The 27,035-nt window shown below is 25.8% G+C and overlaps 5 protein-coding genes across 6 annotated transcripts; 2 read left to right on the top strand and 3 right to left on the bottom strand.

The window, feature by feature from the left end:
* Window positions 1–1,881: 1,881 nt before the first annotated feature.
* On the bottom strand, window positions 1,882–5,546 carry OCT59_002240 (uncharacterized protein; the record flags this gene model as incomplete). Of its 2 annotated transcripts, XM_025309738.2 has the most annotated exons (8): window positions 1,882–1,959; window positions 2,031–2,395; window positions 2,477–3,104; window positions 3,279–3,630; window positions 3,705–4,245; window positions 4,317–4,590; window positions 4,662–5,348; window positions 5,517–5,546. In XM_025309738.2, the coding sequence occupies 8 exons, from the start codon at window positions 5,544–5,546 to the stop codon at window positions 1,882–1,884; spliced, it is 2,955 nt and encodes a 984-aa protein (XP_025189854.2). The 2 variants fall into 2 exon arrangements, with proteins under 2 accessions (XP_025189854.2, XP_065995528.1); XM_066144360.1 differs by lacking the exons at window positions 4,662–5,348; window positions 5,517–5,546 and having other exon boundaries at window positions 3,705–4,228; window positions 4,317–4,331.
* A 192-nt stretch (window positions 5,547–5,738) lies between these two features.
* OCT59_002239 (uncharacterized protein) lies at window positions 5,739–6,608 on the top strand (the record flags this gene model as incomplete). Its single annotated transcript, XM_025323755.2, has 1 exon — window positions 5,739–6,608. One exon carries the CDS (start codon window positions 5,739–5,741, stop codon window positions 6,606–6,608), a length of 870 nt encoding a protein of 289 aa, XP_025189855.1.
* Window positions 6,609–6,688: 80 nt separating this feature from the next.
* On the top strand, window positions 6,689–7,930 carry OCT59_002238 (uncharacterized protein; the record flags this gene model as incomplete). The annotated part of the gene is made up of 1 exon (XM_025323756.2): window positions 6,689–7,930. One exon carries the CDS (start codon window positions 6,689–6,691, stop codon window positions 7,928–7,930), a length of 1,242 nt encoding a protein of 413 aa, XP_025189856.2.
* A 7,851-nt stretch (window positions 7,931–15,781) lies between these two features.
* On the bottom strand, window positions 15,782–16,374 carry OCT59_002237 (uncharacterized protein; the record flags this gene model as incomplete). The annotated part of the gene is made up of 2 exons (XM_066144358.1): window positions 15,782–16,101; window positions 16,260–16,374. The coding sequence occupies 2 exons, from the start codon at window positions 16,372–16,374 to the stop codon at window positions 15,782–15,784; spliced, it is 435 nt and encodes a 144-aa protein (XP_065995527.1).
* A 1,263-nt stretch (window positions 16,375–17,637) lies between these two features.
* On the bottom strand, window positions 17,638–19,056 carry OCT59_002236 (uncharacterized protein; the record flags this gene model as incomplete). The annotated part of the gene is made up of 7 exons (XM_066144357.1): window positions 17,638–18,074; window positions 18,140–18,188; window positions 18,270–18,399; window positions 18,464–18,519; window positions 18,589–18,621; window positions 18,688–18,895; window positions 18,959–19,056. 7 exons carry the CDS (start codon window positions 19,054–19,056, stop codon window positions 17,638–17,640), a joined length of 1,011 nt encoding a protein of 336 aa, XP_065995526.1.
* Window positions 19,057–27,035: the final 7,979 nt, after the last annotated feature.

The following is a 27,035-nucleotide window of genomic DNA, read 5'->3' as shown; positions in this document are numbered from 1 at the left end:
ATATTACTCTTTACATGGAAAAATATTTCTCTTTACTTATTCCTAATTCACGTTTTTTTTCTTATCCTTTATTAAAAAAAAAACCTTTTTCTTCCTTTTCTTTTTAAGTAATTGTTTTTTAAAATCACTTTCCCGCGTTCTTTTAATTCTGCCTTTACTTTTTAAATTTATTGTTTATTTTTTGTCATCAAATTAGTTTTATGGTTTATCGACGTTTCACCATATTAAAACTTATTAATAAGCTAGTTCAAAATCTCGAATCTCAGGTTATCAAACCTCTTTCCCAAAAGCTGACATTCCACTTATCGAATTCTAGTAAACTATTATCATCTATTATACAATATTGTCAATAACTTATTAAAGTTACTTTAAATGAAATCATAGTACTATGATATTTAACTGGACCAAAAGGCTCTCGCATATAGTGGCTTGTAGGGTTTTGGGTTTTATCAAAGAATGTCTTGCCGAATAGTATGGTTCTAGATATTGTGCTTGATATTCTTAATGAAAATATGATGAAATCCATAATGGCAATTTTGTGGTCAATTTGCTACTTTTGAAATGATTTTGGACATTTGTACGTTTGCATTCATAAATTTAAAGAAAATTAATATTTAACTCAGTGTAGAGACTTACCTAACCGCACTTATATTAATAAACAAATAATGATTTGGGAAATTTAACTTAAATAAGTGAATCAAATTTTAAATCGTAGAGATTTTATTGAAAAAAAATATATATATAAAATATACAAGGAATTTATATTTGTAAAGTATACTATAAGGAATTCCTTCAAAATACTATAAAAGTATTTCCATTGCGTTAAGTTGATATAAATATCTACTATTTACGGTATAAAGAAAAAAAATCTTTAATTTGGAGGAAAATCCATACCCAAATTCATTTTAATGTGAGTTACAAGAATACGAGGGGTACTTAACAAAAACATGAAAATGGAAGGTAGTAAGTAGTACGAGTATTACTTTTCATAAAAAAGTAGGTTTGTGTAAAATGTTTAACATGTAACCAGCTTTTTGAGACTTTCATTAAATTTTAATAATTATATTGTCGCAATTGCAACCTTAGACAAGATAAATTTATGTTTTTATCCATATTATATTTTGATTTTTGATTTTGAACCAATCATGAAAATTTTTTACTAATGAACAAATTATAAATACTATAACCTATTTTTTTGAAACTTTGATGAGTTTTACATATTTGTAATATGCGACATTTTTATTAGAGACACTATTACACAAGTCGATTTTAAACATAGATAACTGTAAATTTGATGTAAATACTAGCAGTATTAGAACATTAATACATAAATACAAATCAAAAATGAAACCTATTTTTTTAATCAATAATTATCTAAGATATCTTGATGCTTTTCCACATTATTAAAATTTTTTAAAGCCATTATATTATTACCTTAAAAAAAAATTATTTGTTGTCATTGATTTAACACATAATTTTACCGATCATAATTTATTTTTCACTTAATTTCTATTGGAAGAATTATATTAATGTTAACTAAAATCGAGTCAATATAAGCGTAATCTTAGTATAAAAAGAAAGATTAAATTCATATTATGTACCGTTAGCAAATCATGTTACTTTATTATTAATCTACAACTCGTTTTACACGTTTTCTAGTTTCTAATATTAGGGAGGTATATACAGTAATAGAAAAATCATTTTTATTAAATATATTTATTTATACCAAAATTTTCTAACTCGCTTAAATTACTATGACTTTAATTATTTTGTAATTTTCAAATTACATAAACTGTAAAATTCAAGATATCAATTCTAACAACAATATTAGATACTATATATAATTGTATATTAAGTTTATTAATTTTTTGTTTTACCGGATCAATAAGCATCCATATTTCTGTTTACCATTGCTAAAAAATTTGACATGTAAAGTTCCGCAAATGATGAAAAATAATGCTATTAAAAGAATATAAAGTATGATTAGATTAATAAATAATAAAATAAATAGACTTCAAAGTTACACTTACTTCATGTTCATAATTATGAGGTTTGACAAAATTATGTGCTAATTCATGACAAAATGTCATGTACCAATAGGACATAGCATTAATTGTGGGTTTAATTTTACATTCATCATCGTGTAATTCATGATAAAACTTGAAATTAAAGAAAAATGTTTTATCATAGTTAAATGCAATTGTATTATCATCACTATAAAATATATTAATGGTATTTAATTCAAGTTCAAAAACATCTGCAAGTTCTTTTAGCATACTGACGAATCGGCTTAATGATGCATTATATGGTTGAGACAAGATTACTGATTGTTGAATATCTTTGGTATCATGAAGTTTAATTTTTTGCATAATTCCAACACAATGTAATAAATAATCTAACAAAAAAAAAAATTAAAAATTTAGTATTAAATGCAATAGTGTCCAATTAAAACAATATTATATGCATTATACAGTACCTGGCATAGCACAGTGATGTTTAATATTGGTACTTTTATCATTTTGATTACTGTCATTATCACTATCATCACTATTTATATTTTCATTAAGATTACAACTTTTTACAAATTTTTGTAAATTGTCTTGAAGATTTTTATGAATTTCTGCTGTAGATGGTTGATACTTCTGTTGTTGCAATATGCGACTAACTGGATATCCCATTTTTTTTAAAACTGATAAAGGTGTAATTAAAAGTGTATTAATACAAAAGATATCCTTCCATTTATATACTTTGTAAATATTCTTAGCTATATGTTTTGAAATATCAAGTGAACTTGAATTGGATGTTATATAAAGAATCCATGGATTCATTCTATTATTTTCTAGTATAATAGTATCATTTTTCTTGATCTTAATATTTCCTCCTAACGTATATTTAGTTTCTATATGATCAACTTCTCTAACTTTTAGTTTTTTAAGCCAATTTTCATCTTTTTTGATGTTATCTTTAGGATATTCATAATAAAATAAACTTGCCCTTTCTGTAATCTTTTCTTGTAATTGTCTAGAATTTTCAGTTTCTCGGGTAGTACCTTTTGGAGCCGAACTTTCTTTTACAGAACCTTTTAATGATTTACAACCTAATTTCTATAAAAGAATAAATTATATAATTAATAAAATATCAAAACACTCTTATCTAATTCAATATATTATATAATTAAATTTGAAATAATGTATTAATTCGAGATATTATACCTTATACATACTTTCCAATATTTCATCTTCAGGAGCTGTTAATGGATTAAAAACTTGTTAATATACCATATCATCATTTATAAAAATATCTTTCGCTGAAGCTAAATCAGAATCATTGATTTCTTCTTCGTCCTGATATTTTTTCTTTATAGCTATTAAAATAGGTGCTTTCTTCATTTCCTCTATTAAACTCGATTTATCGGCTAATATTTTAAAGTCGAGAGCGATTTTTCTTAGAAAATACATATATTTATCTACGCCATTATCAATTGTTTGAACTAATTTCCATAATTTATCTGATGATCTTACCAATAATTCAGCAAAATTTATCGGAGTTAGTTCATCTTTAACACCGCAACTTTTCAAAAACTTATTTGCTTTGTTCCCAAAATCGATACAGTTAAAGAAATCATTTAAGCTAATATAAATAACAAAGTAATTTTAATATTTTTTTTTTAAAAAAAAATTATTTCAAAGTTAGAAAACACTTACATTTCTTCTTGAATATTAAAAAAACAATTGTTTGGATTGGCATAATTAATTATATTAGGTCCAATTTTATTTTGAACTGGAATAAATTCGAGATCGACAAGAATATCCCAATCGTGATCAGTAAATTTTCCTTGCTGTGATGTCAAATATTCAAAAATTTTCTCTGCATCAATTTTATCCTTTGGTGGATTTTCTTTTAACCTAATCAAGAGTTCTTCATGATTAGGATCTTGACAAACACCCAATTTTCCCACTTTAAACTTTAGGTCTTGATGAATAACTTTAAAATTCATTATCTCACATTCTGGATTAATAAAGCATTCTGAAGGCTTCGCATAAACATCTGGTTCTGAGCAAGGCAAAAATGCAATATTGACTACAGGCGATGATCTATAACTATTAAAATAATTTTTATCAAAGTTATCGATAAAATATTTGAGAGCCTTTTCACGAATCTTAAGATCAGTTGGAGGCGCTGCCAGTTCAAGGATTTTTTCAAGTGTAAGATATTCTCGTAAACCCAACTTGATTAAAAATTTCCCTATAAAATCGATTAATTATGAATAACTTGACAAAATTAAACAAATTAAATAAAAAAAACAATGAATATACCTTCTTCTGAACCATTAGACAACCCTTTATTCCAACTAATCACAGGTAACCCAAATTCACAATGTAACGGTGTAGGTGTATGCAAATCTCTTGCAACAAGCCGTATTTCTCCGGGTTCATTATCGGTCAAACTTTTTTTGGGCCAGATTGGTTTTTCCTTCAATATTTCTATTTCATCTGCTTTAAGATCACTTGAATTTGAAGCAAAATATTTTAATAGTTGCATATGATCCAAATTTCTTTGATTTTCAAAAATAAGTTCTAATTCAACTACCTATAGAAAAATTAAACAAATCATGAAAACGTAACGTAAAATAAATTATAAAAAAAAATCGTTATTTTTACCTTTCGAACACCCAATAATTCCATTACGTTCTTAACAAATGAAGGATTTTGAAATTTGATCGTTGGTAAGTCAGGAAATAGTTTGATATTTTCAAAATAAGCTTTGCCAGGAATCTTCATTCCACATGCAGTTGGAATGCACTCTTTGTATTCAAATAATCGAGTAATTATAATTTTGTCATTACGTGACATTTTTTTAAAATTTCTTGCTAATATCTCATGAACTTTCTCAGAAAACTCTGGATTATTTTCCAAATCGGGTTTGGTGACAACAAACCTTGCCCAATTAACCAAAGGTAACTCTGTCCATTCAAACCATTTTTTAAGATTTTGATCACTGAATTCTTGAATTTTTAATTTATGATCTTTTAATTTTTGATCCTTTAGTTTTTTGATAATAGTATACGGAAATACATTGTCAGGAACATCCATTTCTGGAGGAATTATTCCTGAATTCAAAAAATGTCGAAACGTATTCAAAGATCGAACGTTATTGTCATTGCTAATACGCGCAGATTGCATGAACTGTGCACGTTCTAATGGATTAATAATACTTCCATTCGATTTATAGCAAATCCACCATTTTAAAAGTTCAATTATTTCATCTTCAGAAAGTACTCGACTATTCAATTCACTTAATACATCTTGAAAATTCAACTCTCTTATCAGGTTTGTATCTTTAGATTTCTTAAAAAATGCACTACATTAAAACAATAAAAAGATATTATTGGGCGTTTTTTATAAAACTAGTAACGATTTTGTTGATCATTTGTTGATCATTTATTTTAAATTTATTATAAAATTTTGTCACGAGATTTTCTATGGAAATCATTTCTCAATTTGTTATTAAAACACCTGCTGAATTGCCTCGAAATTGAAAATCATTTCCCTTTTTATAAAAAAATTTCCTTTTTGGTAAAAAACTCTCAGATTAATCTTATATAACTTTATGTCAATGACAATGTCAATGTCGAAAAACTCTCTCCCGTTCCTTCATTTCGTTTTTTTACAAAGAAAAACTTAGAAAAATTCTTTTCGATATTCTCATAATTATTTTATTTTGTTAAATATAACGGTATGTCCACCTCAGCTAGGACTACTCGTAGTGCGGCCCAGAAGGGTATAGACAACCAGGAGCAGGGAGAAACTATGGAAGGAGTTGTTGGTACAACTTCTACTACGCAAGATACTTCGAATAATTTTACTTTCACTCCTAATGACGAGGAGTTTACTACAGTTAAGTCTAAAGCTACCTTACGTCAAGAAAACAAGAAAAAGAAGAAACAACAGCACCAAGCAGCTGCTTCTGCAAGGTTACCATATAATAGAAAACAACAAGCAACTTTCAAACGACAAGAACTTGACCCTTTTGTTGCTTATAATCCACAAGATACACAGCAAAAAAAGAAAACCAAAACTGGCGAAACCCCGAAAAATGTCGATCCTATTGTAATACAATTAACCTCTGCAACACCAACTGCGAATAAAGGAAAAGCTAATGAAGATCATTCCGATGTACTACAAAAGATCAACACACAAGATCAAGATGATCAATCGACGCATGATGACTCACATTTTGATGATCCATCTGCCGATAATCAATTGCCTGAAAAAGAAATGGCCGACGCCGAATTTTCACCAATCGTCTTGTCTAAACATAACACATGGAAAGCAACTTGTATGATTCCGGAAGCGCCCAAAAGTACACAATTTTGTCATTATATTGTTAAAATTATCAAATCAAAAATTGACGTCATTACCACCTTTGAAGAAAAGAAACCAATTAAAATGACTGATGATACCAGTCAAGAACAAAAATACTGTCACGTGATTAGTATTAAAGTCAACACCGAAGTCGATTTGAATAGCTTATGTAATATGACTTTTAAAATGCCTAGTGCAACCGATGGAGATGAAAATAATGTCGTTTACTCTTTAAGAAAGTAGAAAATTTACAAGAAAAATGAAAACAACTTTTTCAAAGTCATGAAAGCTGTACTATCAAGGTATTCAATATACCGTTATATATGGAAAATTATAATTTGAAGGCTGTTTTTAGTCGATATGGAGAATTAGAAGAAGATGGCATTACTACACGACTTAAAGGTATATACAGACAAGCTTTTATAACCTACAAAGACGAACTTAGCGTACAACCTTTTTATGCTCAATGGAGTGTATGGGCGTTTAAAGAATGTCTCTCAGTGGTACCTGTTTTGCTATCTGAAGATAAAAAATCTGAAAGGTTCCAATTTGCAGCAAAAATTAATGGTTTACCGTTTAATACTTGTGCACGTGATTTACAACCATTGGTTACTGAAACCAGCGCTGCGTCTATTTTTATTCCACGCAACTCCGTGACATATAAACCTATGAAATATGCTTTTGTATATTTTAGAAATGATGAAGATTTTAGTATTGCTACCAATAATGTATATGAATATGAAGGTCAACAACTAGAATGGTCCCCGTTAGATACCAAATCTTGTCATAGATGCGGATATACGGGACATGTAGCGAAGGAATGTCAAACGGAATTACGACAACGATCAAATAAATTAAATCGTAATCAACTGCTCCAACAGTTTAAAAATCGTAATAAATCTAAATTCAATTCATACGCTGATGCTACTAAGGGAAATAGATATCCTAATAATCGACAACGACATTGGAATCAAAATAATATTATCAACCGACAACGTAATAACAATACTTACACCTTTAGTGAAGAAGAAATGCAAGCTTGGGGTGACGAAGAAGATATAAGTGACAACAACCACAACCCAATTCAAGGCGGTACTAGGAAAGGAGGCTCTATGCATGATCCAAATAACAACAAACATACATCGTCACAAAATGATTTATCAGAGATTAAAAAACAACTTACTACTTTAAATGCAATGATTACCGAATTTAGAAAAGAAAATGATATAGTTAGAAAAGAAATTAATTCAATTAAAGAAACCTTTAAAAATAATAATAATCGTAAAGGTCTCCAACAAAAGCCTAACAAATTACCAATAGTTAACGATAATAATAAGCGTGCCAAACCTGACTCATCTTCAAGTGAAAATGATGACAACAACTTAGTGCTTAACTTAGAATCAAGAGTAGAAAAACAAGATAGTTTATTAAATAATATGTTCAATATGATCACGAAACTTACTGGACAACTTTCCGATAAAGAACAAAATGATTCTTCTACAACCAAAATTGCAAGTATTGGGGGTACTAGCAATTCAGCCAACCAGTTCGAATCCACTTTTTAAATCTTAATGATTGTACAACCCAATAATAACAATTTAATTAATAATTATTCTAACAATCCACCCCACATTTAATTAATTATAAAAGAAAAAAGAAAAAGAAGAAAAAAACAAACTTAATGGAAGATAATACAATTCCAAATCAAATTGACGATAGCATAGATATGTTTAACGAGCACGATAATCAGAAATATTTTACAAAAATAGCAGTGCTTAATATATGTACCTTAACAGAATATAAATTGAACAATATTTTTGACTATATAAGAAAAAATGGTGTCGATATAATGGGTATTACTGAAACACAAAAAGCTGATAAAGAAATTAATTTTTTCAACGCAGATAAAGCTGGATACAAAATTATTTCACATAATGATAATAAAAATGCTATTGGAAAAGGAGTTATGCTTATAATACGAAATAATTTAGAAAAACATATATTCAATATAGAAAAAATCAATGGACGTATATTAATAGTGGATTTTTCCTTTAAAAATAATAAAAAATTACGTTTAATATTATTTTATAATTTAGCTAATCATCGTACGGGTGTAGATATGAACAACAAAATTAATATGAATACACATGTGATTAATCATATTAAAATAGCTAAATCTAAAAATATGGAAATCATTTGTTGTGGTGATTTTAATTTACAATATAGAAAGTTTAAAAAACGACTTGATAATAAACAATCTGTGCCAAAAATGTTGAAAATTTTTCAGAAATTAGAAAATCTTAATTTATGGGATGTTCATAAGGAAACTTATGACATGGACAATACAAAAGAAATAATGACTTACTTTGGTCGTTTCAAATCAAGAATTGATTATATATGGATATCAGAAAATCTTTTCACGAAAACATCAAAAGCAAAAATTATTAATATAAGAGATATAATTAAAACGGATCATGCCTTATTAACTTTTGATTTTATTAATGAAGATTTGATTTATCCGATTTTACAGACAAAAAAAATGAATATGACTAATGTAAATTTAATTAGGTATATTTTTGATTTTGATAATACTGAAGAAAAAGATCTTTTAAATTTTCAAGATGACTTAAAAAAGGTTGCTACTTCTTTTAATTTAAATGGTTCGATTGAAGAAAAGTGGTCGTTTTTTAAAAATAATTTATTGAAAATTAAACAACAACATATTCGATCTAAAGAAATTATAGTTAATGTCGACCGTGACAAAACATTTCAACATACACAATTATATAAAGATTTACGATATATTGTATATTTAAGAAGAAAATTTAAAAAGAAATTGAGTTTTGAAAAACTCGCTCTAAATTGGAAATACTACAATAATTATTTAAAACATTTAGTTAAAAGACATTTAATAGATGACGTGAATTCAACGTATCTCTTATTACAACATAGATTAAGTCGATTTTTAATAGGTCAATATGTTAAGGAATTAAATGAGATATACGATACTTTATTTTCAAAATTTTCACTGGAAATGTTTAATCTAAAAAATGATAAAATTAAAGAAGCCATAGATAAACGTTGTGCAGATTTGGCAGATAATCAACGAAGAATGATTGATAATATTACTGAAAATGAAATGAAAAAAAATTTTATAGATAGAATTTTAATTGATGACGAAGAAGGAAACAGTATTTTAGTTACTGATGAAAATAAAATCAAAGACATAACTAAAAATCATTTTCAAAATGCAGCAGGATCGAAAAATCGTACTATAGATGATTTACAAGAGTGGTCTGATGAATATGAACCTATAAGATCAATTAATAAATTAATTTATAATAATTGTCTTGTACCAATAACTGATGATGAATGGGATATTGTAATCAAAGATTTACCAATTAAAAAAGCAGTAGGGCCAACAGGAATTGCATATGATGAAATTAAGAAGGCTCCGTCAGAATTTAATCATTTATTAAGAAATATTATAAATGAAGTTTTACGCACTCAAATTATGCCTGAAGACTGGAAACTAGCAAATATATATCCGATCCCAAAGCCGAAACCTTGGGGGTATAGATTAAATAATACTAGGCCAATCACGTTATTGGAAACAGCTAGAAAAGTTATGATGAAAATAATTACAAAACGTATCTCAAAGATAATGGTAGAACATCAAGTTTTACAAGGATATCAGTACGCAGGCTTGCCCTTAAATTCAACTTTTGAACCATTACGAATAATTAATGAGATAATTCAACATAGTAATGAACGTGATAAAGAATTATGGATTCTTGCTCTTGACATGTCAAAGGCTTATGATCGGATTAATGTTTTTATGCTTGAAAAAGCGATGAAAAGAATTAAATTTCCAGTAGAATTAATTAATTTATTAACAAGTCTATCGATTGGACGGAAAAACAAAGTTTTTACACCTTATGGTTTAACAGACGCTTTTGATATGCAATGCGGGATTGATCAAGGGGAGATAATTTCACCGCTTTTGTGGATTATTTACTACGATCCTTTATTGACAAAAATTAAGAATTCAAATCTAGGATACGATATAGATGGTTTTAAAGTTAATAATATTTATGAAAATGTCAACGAAAAGATTAATTTTAACTTTCCAGGTTTAGCGTATATGGATGATACAAATTTCATGGCTGGAAACCAGGAAAATTTAGAGAAAATTTTATCAATTGCTGACACCTTTTATAATCTTAATGATATAAAAATCAATAAGGATAAATCAGAATTATTGTTAAGAAAAAAATATATCCCAGAATCGTTATCTTTGAGTTTTGGAAAATCGATAGTTAATATTAAACCTACTAGTAAAAAAGGTTCAATTAGATTACTAGGAGTTTGGTTCAATGCTTTTAATCGAAAAAATCATGTAATTGATCAAATTAAAAATGAAATTAATAATTGCTGCGATTCAATGATCTTACGAAAAAAATTAACAGATAAACAAATGGCTTTTATCTTTAATGTCTTAATCATTCCAAGAATTGAGTATAGGGCACAACTAATTATTTTATCAGAATATGAATGTAACAAAATTATGGCAAAATTTCGTATTTTATTTAAACATAAGTTGAAATTTATGAAAACTACACCGAATTCAATAGTTCACTTAAAAGAGATGTTTAATGTTAAAAATATTGAGGATAATCAATTACAAGCAAAAATGACTAATTTTATCTTACAAATTAATGATAAAAATGAATTGGGAATGATCACTAAAATTCGTTTATATAATCTTCAACAATTGTTATTTTTAAACGATAATCCTATTTATTCATTACGAGAAAAAGATATTATTAGATATAAGAAAATTTTCACAACGCAATTAAAAAATCATTATATATTAGAATGTATCAAAATGTTAAAGACTCAGAATTTTAGCATTGCTATTAACGATACGGTAGATAAAATGGAAATAATTGGAGGAAATATTTTAATTAAAGATATTTTACCTGAAGAAATTTATTTCGATAATTTACGATCAATAAAAAAACTCAATATTATGTTTGCAGATCAAATTTTGACGTTAGATGGAAAAAATTTATTAACGTTAAAAGAAATTTTGGGAAAACGATTTAAAAAATTTTTTAGTCCAAATAGATCTTTAATTGAAAAGAGTTGGAAAATTATAGAAGATTGTATTTTAGATAACAATGAAGTAATAAAAAGACGAATTTCTATTGAAGCTAGGAATAAAATAGGCACTAGTTTTGCTCATAATTTAAAAGGAACAATTCTAACTAAAATGAATTCAGACTCAGAACCTATAAATAATGGTTTTATTTTTGGAAAAAAGAAGTTATATAATGATATAATTTTAGTTTATGGTAAAAATTACAATTTGGGATCTAATAATATAGTATTGGAACATTTTATAACGGTTAATAATCCAGATGATTTATTTATGGGTTTAAAAAAATGTTTAGGATGTTTTTTGGATGAAACAAGCACCCTTGGTCCCCTCGAAAGAATACATAAACAAAGTAATTGTTTAGTTAATTTGAGAATAGAAGATGTTTATTTTCTTGAAAATTATTTACATTCACATGCAATAATAATACATGAAACTGATTCATATATAGTACCAGATATTATTCAATCACATATTGAGTCAAATATATGGCATGAACATAATTTTATTATAGAACCATTGCTTTTTAAACAAGATGATATTAGATTAAATATTTTTGAGTCCAATATGCAAAAATCAACGCAAAATTGTATAGAAAAATATGTTAAAAAAGAAAAATTTAATAAGAACTTAACGATCGAAAAGTTAAACATCATCAATTACAAATTAATCCAACAATTGGGAGAACAAATTTTCGTATATATAGATGGTTCTGTTATAAATAATGGAACAGAGAATATTGATGGTATAGCCGATTTACATTTTTACGATAAAGATCATAAATTAATTGACGAATTTTATGTTAACATTGAACATTGGATTTCTCCAAGTAAAGCAGAAGTGACAAGTTTTATAATCGCATTGATTATTGTTCATAATATTAGTAATGTCGAGATAATTACAGATAATGAATTTATTTTTAATTATTTTAATGATATTATATGCAAAACTGAAATTTATAATACACGTAAATTACTAAAAACACAAAATAACATTTATATTTGGGCATTAATTCGACAATTTATAGACTTAAATGAAATAATTATACCAAAAATTACTAAAATCAAAGCACATGATGATGATTTATATCACAATTTTTTAGATCAACAAATTAAAGGTCGTTATTCAGATAGAAATAGGGTATATTTGGTTAATTTTAATTTTTTTCAACTCGATAAAATCAAATATATGCTTACATGGAATAATATTATTATCGAAAAACCGATTAGACGTTTCATACGATATTATAATGAAATTTTAAATTTAGAAAAATTTTTTAATCTTCGAAGAAATCGAAAATATACAATAGATAGCGTAGAATGGGCAATTACTTTTGAATTCTTAAAGGAAAATGAAAATGTTTTACAAACTAATTTTCACACAACTAAACGACGTCGTTATAAAATTAAGAATTTAATTGAAGAAATTCCAACTGTAGAACAAAGAAAATTGACTAATTTTGATATATATAAGGATTGGAAATGTCCGGTCTGTAAGCGTAAAAAAGAAACTTTTGGACATGTTTGGCGTTGTTATTCAAATCGTAAAAGAATGAGAAATATTATATATTATTCGATTATATGTTTAATTGAAAAAATCAAAGAATACGATATATATACCTTCGATGAAGCTAAAATAATTGACTTATTTATAAACGAATCATTTGGGGAAGTTAAAGTTAATAATAATAAATTAACTTTCGTGGATATTATTAAAGGCTTATTTCCTAAATTATTAGCTGATTTCTTACGACAAGAAATTAAAATGACTAAAGTTCATATATTTGAAACTGGAGTTAAATTTTTAGATTTCGTTTTTGATTCTACACATAAAATTTGGGTTGATAGATGTGATTTACAAAAAGATAAAGAAATAAGTTTAGGTGTTACTAAAGAAGATAAAAAACATTATAGTTATGATAAAAATATAATTAAAAAAGATATTAATCATAAAGTCTATCAAAAGGTAGAAGGGCTTTTGAATAATATATATTTTAATATAGAACCTTTGGATTTTATAGTTCGTGTTAATCAGTATACTATTCAATTAATTTTTTCTTTTATTTTATTTTATTTTATTTTTTAAAATATTTTCTTTTATTTTCGCCCAAATGGGTTGATTTTTTTTATTTTTTCTCATTTTTGTTTAGTTATCCTGGTTCATCAGGAATATAGTATTTTTTAGTATATTCTAGGTGTTTAGTTTTGTATTATTGTTATGTAGATTTATTCTATTACTGTTATCAAACTAATGACACGTGCTGTAATGTTTCCTTTTATAATAATAAATAAATTTTTCGTTAGCCAGTAAAAAAAAAAAAAAAAAAAAAAAATGACAATGTCAATGTCAGTGACAATGTCAATGTCAATGTCAATGACAATGACAATGAAAAAAACTTCTAATGCCAACTTTTCGCAAAAACTCTTCCTGTGCCACTAAAAGTCCCTGTTAAATTGTTGCATCATTCAATATTTGCATAATTTCATTTTTTTGTTGATCATTAAAATTTCATAAAATATTGCAAAAAAATAAAAAAATTGTAAAAAAAACGTTTCAGCGTTTTTTCATATAATATTATTAAAAAAAATGCCAAAAACTTTTTTTTTGCATTACTATTAAGAAAAAAACGTTTTGGCATTTTTCCATATAAAATTATAAAAAAAATAAAACAAAAACGTTTTTTCTTCATTTTTTATTTTTTTAACAAAAAATGTCAAGACTGACGTTTTTAATTAAAAAAAACCAATATTTTTTTGATTTTTAATCACAAAAATGTCAAGTCTGACGTTTTTAATTAAAAAAATCATTTTTTTTGATTTTTTAATTACAAAAACGTCAAGTCTGACGTTTTTAATTAAAAAAAAACCAATATTTTTTTGATTTTTATTTTTTAATCACAAAAATGTCAAGTCTGACGTTTTTTAATTAAAAAATCATTTTTTTTTGATTTTTTAATTACAAAAACGTCAAGTCTGATGTTTTTAACTAAAAAAATCAATTTTTTGATTTTTAATTACAAAATTGTCAAATCTAACGTAAAAAATAATTTTTTGAATCATAAAAATGTCAAATCTGACGTTTTTAATTAAAAAATCATTTTTTTTATTTTTAATCACAAAAATGTCATGTCTGACGTTTTTAACTAAAAAAATCATTTTTTTTTTGATTTTTTAATTAAAAAACGTCAAGTCTGACGTTTTTTAACTAAAAAAGTCATTTTTTTGATTTTTTAATTACAAAAACGTCAAGTCTGACGTTTTTTAACTAAAAAAGTCATTTTTTTGATTTTTTAATTACAAAAATGTCAAGTCTGACGTTTTTAATTAAAAAATCATTTTTTTTTGATTTTTTAATTACAAAAACGTCAAGTCTGACGTTTTTAACTAAAAAAATCAATTTTTTTGATTTTTAATTACAAAAACGTCAAGTCTGACGTTTTTTAACTAAAAAAGTCATTTTTTTGATTTTTTAATTACAAAAACGTCAAGTCTGACGTTTTTTAACTAAAAAAGTCATTTTTTTGATTTTTTAATTACAAAAACGTCAAGTCTGACGTTTTTTAACTAAAAAAGTCATTTTTTTGATTTTTTAATTACAAAATGCCAAGTCTGACATTTTTAATTAAAAAATCAATATTTTTTTTGATTTTTAATCACAAAAACATCAAGTCTGACATTTTTAATTAAAAAAAACCAATATTTTTTTTGATTTTAATCACAAAAACGTCAAGTCTGACGTTTTTAATTAAAAAAATCATTTTTTTGATTTTTTAATTACAAAAAAGTCAAGTCTGACGTTTTTGACTAAAAAAATCAATTTTTTTGATTTTTAATTACAAAATTGTCAAATCTAACGTAAAAAATAATTTTTTGAATCATAAAAATGTCAAATCTGACGTTTTTAATTAAAAAATCATTTTTTTTATTTTTAATCACAAAAATGTCATGTCTGACGTTTTTAACTAAAAAAATCATTTTTTTTTTTGATTTTTTAATTAAAAAACGTCAAGTCTGACGTTTTTTAACTAAAAAAGTCATTTTTTAACTAAAAAAGTCATTTTTTAACTAAAAAAGTCATTTTTTAACTAAAAAAGTCATTTTTTTGTTTTTTTAATTACAAAAACGTCAAGTCTGACGTTTTTAATAAAAAAATCAATTTTTTTTATATTTAATTATAAAAACGTTTGATGACCTGACCCAAAATTTTCGAGTCAATCTGACAGTATAATGATTATAACTCACTAATAATTACCAAGTTACTCTAGTTGTTCTAATACAATTTCAGGAACAACCGGAACATTTTTTATAAATCCCATCATTTCCAAATTAGGCATACGAATATCAGATATTGGACGGACACCATTTGTTGATAAAATTGATAATGGTTGTTCTAAACAATCAATAAATTGGGATCCTGCTATTTTACCAATTTTCTCATTTGGCGTACTAGGATAGAATGTAAAGTGTCTTAAAGCGTATGCTGCTTGTCTTTCAAATAATGTACGATCATGCTCATTATATAATTGCTTTATCTGATTCCACACGTCAAATGACCAAAAACAGGCAAAAAAAATGGCTAGAATTGCATAAACTATTCGCAAATTTATATAAACTATTTACAAATAGTATAGGTTAATTTGCAAATAGCCAAAAACAGCCAAGAATAGCCAAGAATAGCCAAGAATAGCCACTGCTTTTCGCGCCATTTTTTTTGCCGATTTTTAGCATTTCAACCTGTGTTCATTTCATTTTCGTATAAAATCCTACATAATGTTCCTGCTAAACATAACATCTCTCCGTTATATTTGGCTAAAGTTTCGTTAGCCATATCAACTAACACTCGCGACATCTAGATAATAAAAATTTAATTAATATAAAGGAAATTTATCAATAAGATATTGTATATCAGATTACGTACCGTAGGAATTACACGAGCTGCCAAGTTAGAACTACAACCTGTAGTTTGATCAGTTGAGAAACCAATATAAATTTTTCCTTGTTTAGGATACGGTGAGATCCCCCAATTCCCTCTGTCATCTATTTACAGAGTTGCCACATTGAACGGGCATTCTCATGGTCGAACGAACGAATGAACGAACGAACGAACAATTGAACAAACGGACAAATTATCAACAACATAATTAACATAATCAACGAACAACATACAACAACATATAACGGCAACATTCTTGGTTCACGACGTAAATAGCGTTAGTAATATAAAACGTTGAACGATATAAAATAAAATTAACTTCTCTAAATTTTCCCCGAATTATATCCACTTTTACCTTTAATTTCAAACTTCGATAGCTCTCGCTACGAATTATTACTTTTCAAAAACATATATTTAATTCATCTTAAAATTTTCATTTATTTAATTAAAATTAATTAAGCGAACATTAATTAAAGTTTAGGGTGAACCTATTACCTTTAATTAACATTAAACTTTACTAACAAATAATTAAAAAATAAAACTTATATTTTTATTGAGTTCTGTGGATGAGAACTAAGGAATTACCTTGAATTCCGCTCTCTATATATACAATTTTTATGCTACTTTCTATTCTATCTATATACTATCTTTTATGTTCTTTTTACATATTATCTTTGAACTATCTTTCTAATATACTATCTATATTTTAAATACGCTATCTTTTAATATGCTATCTTTTAATATGCTATCTTTTTATATATGTTCTTTTTAATATATTATCTTTTACGTTCCATCTTTATACTATCTTTTTATATTATCTTTTACATTATTTTGTGTTCTTTAATCTTTCTGACATTATTTTATATGTTCTTTTAATTCGCTTTATGTGTTTTGCTTATAATCTATCTTTTGTGGCTTATAATTATTCTTTCTTATCGTTCTTATTGTTAAAGATTGCTAAGCCGCAATTGATCGACTCTATTTATCCTATTGGTTCCTTGTCAATCATTCAATAAATATTACATCATGTAGATCATTACTCTTCCTAAATGTTTATCCTTTTCGGCTAATTATTTATCCATCTACGCCAATCCACGATTAATTTGTTCGTTCTTAATATTTAATAATTACATTTGGTGGTTGAATTTTATCATCTTTTCGTGCTTGATATTCGACCGTTTACAACGGAAGTAAATCTTTAAAAACTGGAGAAACATCACTATTATGTTCATGAAATCCAGTAAAAATCATTTGAATGGACGTTTTACTTGGCGGTTTCTTTTTAACGGTCTCTTCCATTTCTGCAGAAAATTCGTTACTGATATTGACATCCAAATTTCCACTAGCAATTCTCAAAAAAATATTTTTTTCTTCTGTTTGATAACTAGTCGAACGCAATTGCCTTACATTAAAATTTGTTGGAACAAATAATCTCTTGACGTACAATTGGACATTTCTAACATTTACTAAAGTAAGATGAAACATCTTCTGTGAAGAATATTTATTGAACTCAGATGCGATTTTAATCGCTGTCAGTTCTTGCATTTTCTTTGAAAGTTGTATCACCAACATATTATTAAAATGCACAGAAACCTCCCGAAGATTTTCTGTAAACCCTATTACATAAAATTATTAATATTATATATATTCGTAAGAATGAAATTATATTATTTAAATATACTCACCAATGAATTGGCCAAGAATTGTGCAAATTTTTCGACATATGGAAACTAAATTAATTTAAAGAATTAAAAATATCACGCCAAATATTAATTAACTAAAGGAATTTTCTAATTGTTAATGAATATTACCTCTATAGGTTTTCTCATATCCATAAAAAATGTTGTCCAAACTTTATCATCATCACCAGTTGGTCCAAAACTCGTAAATAATTGATTTCCATGCCAGCTGAAGTCCATTCCTTTTCCACCAGAAGAAACACTATTAAATTGAACGTTAATTAATAATAATTGATATTTTGTGTAAAGTTTCAGTAGTTACTTACAATGGATTTTCACAGATTTTAAACAAAGAATAAAAGCCTACACCAAAAGCTCCTATCTGTTAACATTATAGAATTAAAGTTAGTTAATTAACTTAATAATATCGATATTTTCAAAAAAAATTTACTTTTTGCTCATCAGGATTTCCTTCAGCAATTCTCTTTAATCAATTCCAATCATCCTGTTTAAAAGCGTATCCATTGTTTTTAAACAGAATTCGTATGACTTTATCATAAGCATCAGATGATTCAAATTTAATCTGGACACTGGATGATTTCGCATCATCTTTATTTTTTATATATAAATAATTAATATCCATTATATTATAAAATAAAGCGTATGAAAAGATGTAAAAAAATTTTTTAAACCAGAATTCTGCATCAACTCTCGATATACTACAAACTCGGAAGGGTATCTTATAATAGAAACAATTTCTTTAATAAATGAAGAAAAAAAATTAATTTAAAATTATTATATTAATTTTCAAAGAAATTTACCTAGCCAAAATCTTATCAATCAAAAGTCGTTGATTGATTTCGACTCGTTCCTCATTAGCATTAGACCTAACATTGTTTCTAAGATTGTTCAAGAACATTTTGAAATATTTTGAAATAAGAACAAAATGTGGGAAAAAAGCTTTTTTCAACCTTCTTATAGAAGTGATGAACGTGATGACAAAAAAAAAACCGGTTATCATTTGTTTTAATGAATATCAAAATCGGTTAATCATTGTGACACAGGATTCAAAACAATAATCAATAATTAGACAATTATCTTAAATCAATAATTCGCACACGTAAAGTTGCAGGTGTGCTATATAATTAGTATTTTTTATGAAAAAATTCCAAGTTTCCTATGCTAGGACCCTAAAAATATTAAAATAGTTAAGGCCCAGCCAAAAAAAAAAAAATTACTATTGACTGTACGCATTATTTCGGGAATTATGATAGTGTCAGTCAGTTACTAACAGGAAATATAATTCTGACCAACATTGTCGAAAATTGTCCAAAAAAAGGAAAGATCTACGTGATTATTTTTGAAGAGCCGGTTCGATCCCGTGACTCAAAAATTTATTTTTTATAAATAAAACTTTTCGCCAACTAGGGATTGGAACCGTCAAAAAAAAGCTTAACCGGTTAATAACCGGTTAATTAGAGTGTCTAACCGGTTAATAGTCGGTTAATTAATCAGTTAATTAACCGGTTAATTTGTAATGAGGCTAATTGGTTAATAACCGGTTAATATATAAATTTTATATTTTAACGTGTGTTTAGAGGCCTATTTTTTGTATTTTAACGCGCGTTTAAAGATAAATTTTTGTGTTTTTAACTAAATAGTATTATTTAAGAGTAATTTCTGGTAAATATTTATATTAAAATGTATACATTAGTAAAAAATTACATACAATATATTGTAATTACTTACTACCCAGTCATGCAGTGGTCACCGGTATCAGCACTAAGTTGAAAAGTTTTTTAATTATATTTTTAGTTCTATCTGAAATTCCATTCCAATTCTGATGGCCACTGTAGTATTCAAATTTTTGCATTTTTTCTTATTTAAAATACTATACCCGATCATATGCTGATTTCTGCATAAATCAAGGTTATAACTTTAGAATATTTTAACATAAATAATGTTAAATTATAAATATCATATGCAATATATTATATTAAAATATAAGATTGCAGGTTTATCATCGAATCTATTAGGGTGGGCAAAATTAAAGTTAATGCTAGTAAAGTTAAAGTTAGAAGTTGGCTAGGAATTACTAATTTAGGATGATCTGTATTTTAACCGGTTAAGTTAGCCGGTTAATTAGTCGGTTAATTTAACCGGTTAAATTAACCGGTTAACCTTAACCGGTTCCAATCCCTATCGCCAACATATAAACCTTTCAAGTTACGCATAGTATGTGTATTTTAGCAAAATAATTTTAATAAGTTAAATATGAAATTCTGATAGCTTGGGCATGAAGTTTCTATTTAATTGAGTAATAATGATGAAAACTGATAGTGGCTGTGAATTAGTTCAATTTCACATGATGATCAACACTTTCCAGCTAATAATTTTGTAATTCTAATGCGGATATCCATTGATATACAATAATAAAACAAATAGCACATTGAGATCCAATCAGATTTTTCAGGGGCCAAACTGATCAAATTTGGATTTTTTCTTTTGAATCTGGCTGATAATTCAAATTTTAAACATCTTATAGGTGATCACCTAATTCGGATTCCAGTTTTTTCATGATTTCATTTTGATACAACATGTTTTTTCTTTTTTTCATTGTATTTCTTAACATGACGTTAATATCAATTTCCTTTTCATATTTTAGTTCTTTCTTGTCAATAACTATATGTAATATCTAAGAATTATAAAAATTATATTTATAACCAATTGACTTTTGAATTTTTTAGATAGATTATTTACTTATAATTTATACTGATGTATTAAAATAATAAATTTAGATAAAATAACAAATGATTTAAGAATTTAAAATTTATTGAAATAAAAATTTAATCTAACTCAATAAGATTTACTATTTGTCTCTAATTTATTGCGGTAAATTAATATTTTACCTTTTTCCTTATATTTTGAAGGTATTGCAGAGAAGAAAAATAGTATTTGCTGGTAAACGAATGTTTCACATGAAGTTGTCTGGTTTTGTTGTTCCAAGAAAAATCTGTTATCTCAAAATAAGGTATTTAATTGACTCAAGTACGTGATCGATTAAAAATTGATTTAGCTTATTGATCACGTGCAATTGATTTTTGATCAACTACCCCAACGGCACCCAGAAAATTCTTCGAACTCGGCCGGCGTTATGCACTGACACGTGATCGAAGAATTTAGGATGTGATGAATAAAACGTGACAAATAGAATTTCATCTACTTGAAAAATCTAAGTCCCTCAGATAAATATAAACAGTGAAACTCGGACAGGGGAGTGACGATGTGATAAATAAAAATAGATCACGTGATCGAAGAATTTTTCTGGGTGCTGTTGGGTTATATTTTTTGATCGATTATTAAATTTAAACCACTAAATTTTATAAAATTTCACGTTTTTTATTCATATATCATTTTATTCTAATTTATTTATTATATTTATTGGCCAAAGTTTTTTTATGCAGAAATTAGAAAGAAATTGGTTTTTCATGCACCAGATTTCCATAATCGATCAATTTTGATAAATTTGATCGATCAAATTACCGAATTTGTTTGATCCAAAGGGTATTGTACTCCCTTCTGTGATATAATCCGCAATTCTTTATTCCAATGCACTTAGGAATCAGATGATCAGATCGATCTGAATTCCAATTGACCAAGATTGCAAAATTGCGGATCGTAAGACTTAAAACCTCTAAAATGAATAATTAACTATTATTTAAATGTTTGTTTAAACCATATAGCATATATAGTATACATCAAATTCACCTATTATTTCCACACTGCCATCACTTGCATATAATTTTTTGCTATCATTACAAATAGTACTAATAGACTATTGATAATAAACTTGTTGTATAAGTATTCAGATTTTATTTTCTATTTACCGTATTTCAATATTAACACAAATTGTAATGATAAAATTTTCAAACTTTACAAAAAATACTCATTTAATTTAACGTCAATTGTCTTATGAATATTTATTATTTTTACATTATCAAGTTCACACAGTCTTCATATTGCTTCTCCATTTTTGTATCAAAATTCATCATTTTATGTCTTCATATCCATTTTCGCCTGAATTTAATTATTTATCACGTAAACTATAAAACATTTATAACCACTTTTTTTATTTCTTGTGTAATGTATGTAAATTAAATCATAAACTAATTTAATAATTTTCTGAAATTTACATTGTGTATTTCTCAATTTTTTTAATAGTTTTTATTAAACTTATTTGTCAAAAATTTTTAGAAAAATTAACTGTTACTATGCTATATTTCTAGGCACAGCACTAATTTTATAAAAATGTTATGTAACACTCAAAGAAAAATCACTGACTATCTACAATTAATAATTAATATAATTCGTTTATAAAATTATAAACATTATTAATACATAGTAAATCATAATAATTTTTAACTTGAATACCATAAAATTTAAATTCTTCTACTTCATCTTTTAAATCAAACAAATTTTTCCTTTCACTATTGGAGTAAAAATTCATTTATAGCTAAATATTTTGACTTTTTTTTTCTTTCATAATATATTTTTTAATACAAGGTAAAATTTCATCACTTATTTGATTTATCTGATTTTCTATTAATAATTTCTTAATAAAAATATTCTGTGAATTTTTAAAAAATATTTCTAAATCATTTATATTGAATTTAAGTTCCAATCTTTCTATAAGGAAGAATTTGTTCTAAATTTTGTTATAATTGATTCAATATTAGAATCAAGTTGATAGAAATTAATAGAAAGATAATTAAGATTTTGTTGAAAATTTTTAATTAAATTAAATACTGAATAAATATTTTGATTGATCATTAAATCCAAATATTTCTAAAAATTCGATCTTAATTCTTAACACAATAAATTTTAACTAATTTAAATAATTTTAGCCTATATTTATTATTGTTTTATAATCCAAATCCAATATTTTCTAAGGAATTACCAATCATCTACAAATAAAGATTTTTAATTTAAACGGTTTTAGTTAGATTATTAATTTTTCTAATAAAATTGATAAAATTGGAATGAATAGATTCTAAAGCATTTTGTTGATCAAACACTTCAACTTTTAAACTCTCTAAATTTATCTTATAAAATATAATTATTTTTAAGGTATTTGAACAATTAAAATTTTTTAAATTTATTAAATAATTATTAAAATTAGAACAAACTTTTTTGAGTTTTGGTTGTAAATTAATCAGTTTGAATATACTTTCATCAATAAATTATGATAATTTATTATAATCACAATAATAAACTAATAAAAAGATAAAAAAAAAATTAGTTTTTAATAAAGAGAGACTCAATCACTCAAGTTAGTAATGTATTTTTAATTTTTGTATAATTATTTGTCCTTTTCATGACCATAAAATTTTTTATTCGTGAGAAAGTTATTACACTCTGAGTAGTAATCCAATGTTAGTTTTATTACAATAAGCTATGATATACATTATATTTATATTAAAAGGAAATTGATAAAGGATTTAAAATAGTAGCGTCTAAGTAACAATTATATAGCTGTGCATTATCAATTATACTCATAAGTTCGTGTAGATTTTACATAATTGTTATTTTGGTCGGTTATCTCATATTACTATGTATTGGCATAATAATAAAATTTTTAAAATTTTTGGATAGTGGCAGGAGTTTATTATAAAAAATTGCATGAAAGTCCCGTCAAACCAATAATATATAACTAGTATATAATAACAAGTAAACCATTTTTACTTAATTATCCTTTTATTTATAAATACAATTCTTTGCATTATAATACTTATACGGTGTAATATACAGTATATAATTTGTCTAAATGATACAATTATCTATACAAACAAGAAATTCATATATTCCTGCTCTTTGAACAGTAAAATCGATCAAGTAGTACCACAAGTTTTAAAATGTCATTTTAAGTAAGAATAATTAAAATGTTTGTACAGAAATATAATAAATTTTTTTTAATTTTTATATTGAACAATTATATTAATAATTTAAATTATACCAAATAAAGAAGGTATTTAACTATTTATAGTATAAAATTTTTATTGATAATTTTTGGTCAATGTTTAATTAAAAGTCTCATAACAAAATTTTTTTGACACCGTACTGATTACCACATAACATTGACTAAATATCCGGGTATAAATCAACTTGTCCTATTTAAAAATTGAATTATACCTGAAGTGAAACATGACAAATTGGCCAGAATTAACTTAATTCTACCAGAATTTTCTAATCAATAATGAAGTAACGCCAAAGGGGGGTCCTTCAGTCAGTGTTATACGGTATCTCACTAATTAATTTTACTTCTTATACTCATATTCTCATGTTATTAATTACTGAAACTATTATAGTAAATGCAACAGAATTCTGTGGGTTTTTTGTGAATTTATTAGTTCTGAAGAAAGTTTTATTTTTTTTCTTTAGATAAAAATAACCCAGAAAATTCTATTTTTAGTATTTCATCTTTTTTGAAAGATTTTGCAAATATTTGGATACCCTTTTTTCTTCTTCTTTAAAAAGAAAAAATCCGTAACACGCAATTCTTAATTCTTAGGGTCCATTTTTGGATAAGAAAATTTATATTTTGAATATTTCTTTAACAAGGTTGAAGTCCAAACATGGCTATGATGAAAAAATATATTAGACAAAGCAATTAATATTTAAAGTAGATAATTATGAGTATTTCAAGTTGTCTGTCTTATAGCCATTTATAAGTATTTGGTTTTGATGTAAGACTGCAAGTAAAACATATCAATTTACAATAATAATGAAAAATTTTAAACATTAAATATCTAATTTGGTTTTATAATTTTAAAATTTTAAACTTTATAAAATTAGTACGAAATATTTTTAAACTCGAATAGTTATAAAATCTTATTTTTTTTGTCATTAATAAAAAAATGTTATCATAATAACATTAGATAATTTGACATCAGAAGTAAATTTAAAAAGGGATAATCACTACGACTAGAGTAGTAAATATTTTACATGGCCTTTTTAGTTTATTATTACTAGGGATGGCAACGGTCACGGTCATTAACCGGTTATGACCGGTCATGACCGTGACCGATATCAGTCGGTCAAAGACCTCTGACTGACCGTTTGACCGACCGGTCTGACTGACCGGTTAACCGACCGTTTGACCGACCGGTTAACCGACCGTTTGACCGACCGTTTGACCGATCCTGAAAATGTTTGTGAAACGTAATTTAATAAAAAAATGTTTCGCAAACGTTTTTTTAATTATTTTAATAGAAAATGTTGTGAAAACGTTTTTATTAAGTATTTCAATTAAATTACGTTTCACAAACGTTTTCAGGATCGGTTAACCGGTCGGTCAAACGGTTGGTTAACTGGTCGGTTAGACCGGTCGGTCAACGGTCGGTCGGTCAGTCAAAGGTTCTTGACCGGTTATGACCAACCGATAACCGACCATGACCAACCGTTGCCATCCCTAATTATTACTAATTACGGATTTTAGCAAAGATAAATCAAATTACATTATACTTCCTATTTCTAATTTTCTCTACTTATTTTAAATATAAAAAAGAAGAGTTTTAATAGTTGGAGGCTCATTATATTAGATAGTCAAGTCTTATCATAAATTAGGTATTTTTTTCAATTACTGACTAGTGCTGCGAAAGGCTTGTTAATTCTGGATTTGTTTGTTACTTTTATTAGGGACGGTTGATTTTTGGACTTTTTTTTAGTTAATTTATTATTAGGCTTTTATTTATGCATTTTATAAAAAAGAATATATGGACTGCCGTGATGTTAAAAATTAAATATTGCTATTAGGACCATAATGACTTTGACGGACTGATATTTTTTGCTAATGGCTAAATAATTGATATTTTTTTTATCGGTTAAATATGACTACAAATTAATCCCTTAATAAGTTTTATTTTACAATTTAGCTATACTTTTTAATACTCGTACAATAAAAATAGCATGATCTTGCGTGGCTGACGCAATAACTATTATTTAAAAGCATCAAAATATCATTCCTTTGTGATCAAATATTCACCATGTATTATTAAATTATATTTATCACTATTATTTTTATAAACTACTTCTTACTTTGAAGATTGAAATTTGTTTAGCTTGTTAAATCACTAAAAATCAACATAAAATTTCTTGGAAAAATGTTCATTTATCAGAGTTTTTCAGAAGATTTTTTATTGGGTTTCATAATGATAAATCTAACAATAAAAAATTTAATTTTACTATGAGGAATTCCTTTACTTAAATTAACTTTATTTCGTATGCAATACACACTTGATGACAAAAACTCACGGGTATGCTTATTCCAAAAATTTAATTTTTTCCTTCATTTAATTTAGTTTTATAAGAATTATTAAATATAGGACATTGAGGAGATTTATGAAATTAAGCAAATATTTGGTCACCAAAATGGCCTAATTTACAGAAATGAACCCCCTAGAACTTGCATCTTAACCTATTTTTCCTCTGTGGACGGTGCGTCAAATTTGATATATTAGAGCTACATAACTTAATCAGACTGTTTATGTTAATACCATAATACCAATAAAATAATAGCCAATTATTAAATCTTTTATTGTTCCAAAAATAACATAAATTATTGTCAGTTTTAAGTATCCCTTATAATAGTGCGATTCATGGTATAATTTGAAATTTCTTTGCCTATTTTCTTTTATTGACAATTTACATGAGTTTAACAAATTAGTCATAAAAGTATACTGTAGTGCTTAATTGGTTTCACATGCTTGATCAATGAATTAATTAAGGCTTTTCAAAATCAATTGCAGTAACAGATAAATTTTGGGATATTTCATAAATCTTCCATGATGATATGAACTATATAAATATATAAGTTTTTAATTTATGTTATTATCAATTATT

This window comes from Rhizophagus irregularis, chromosome 10 (genome assembly GCF_026210795.1).
Source record: "Rhizophagus irregularis chromosome 10, complete sequence".
NCBI classification, from domain to species: Eukaryota; Fungi; Glomeromycota; class Glomeromycetes; order Glomerales; family Glomeraceae; genus Rhizophagus; species Rhizophagus irregularis.
Note: the sequence above shows the minus strand (reverse complement) of the source record. Positions and strands in the feature narration are given on the sequence as shown.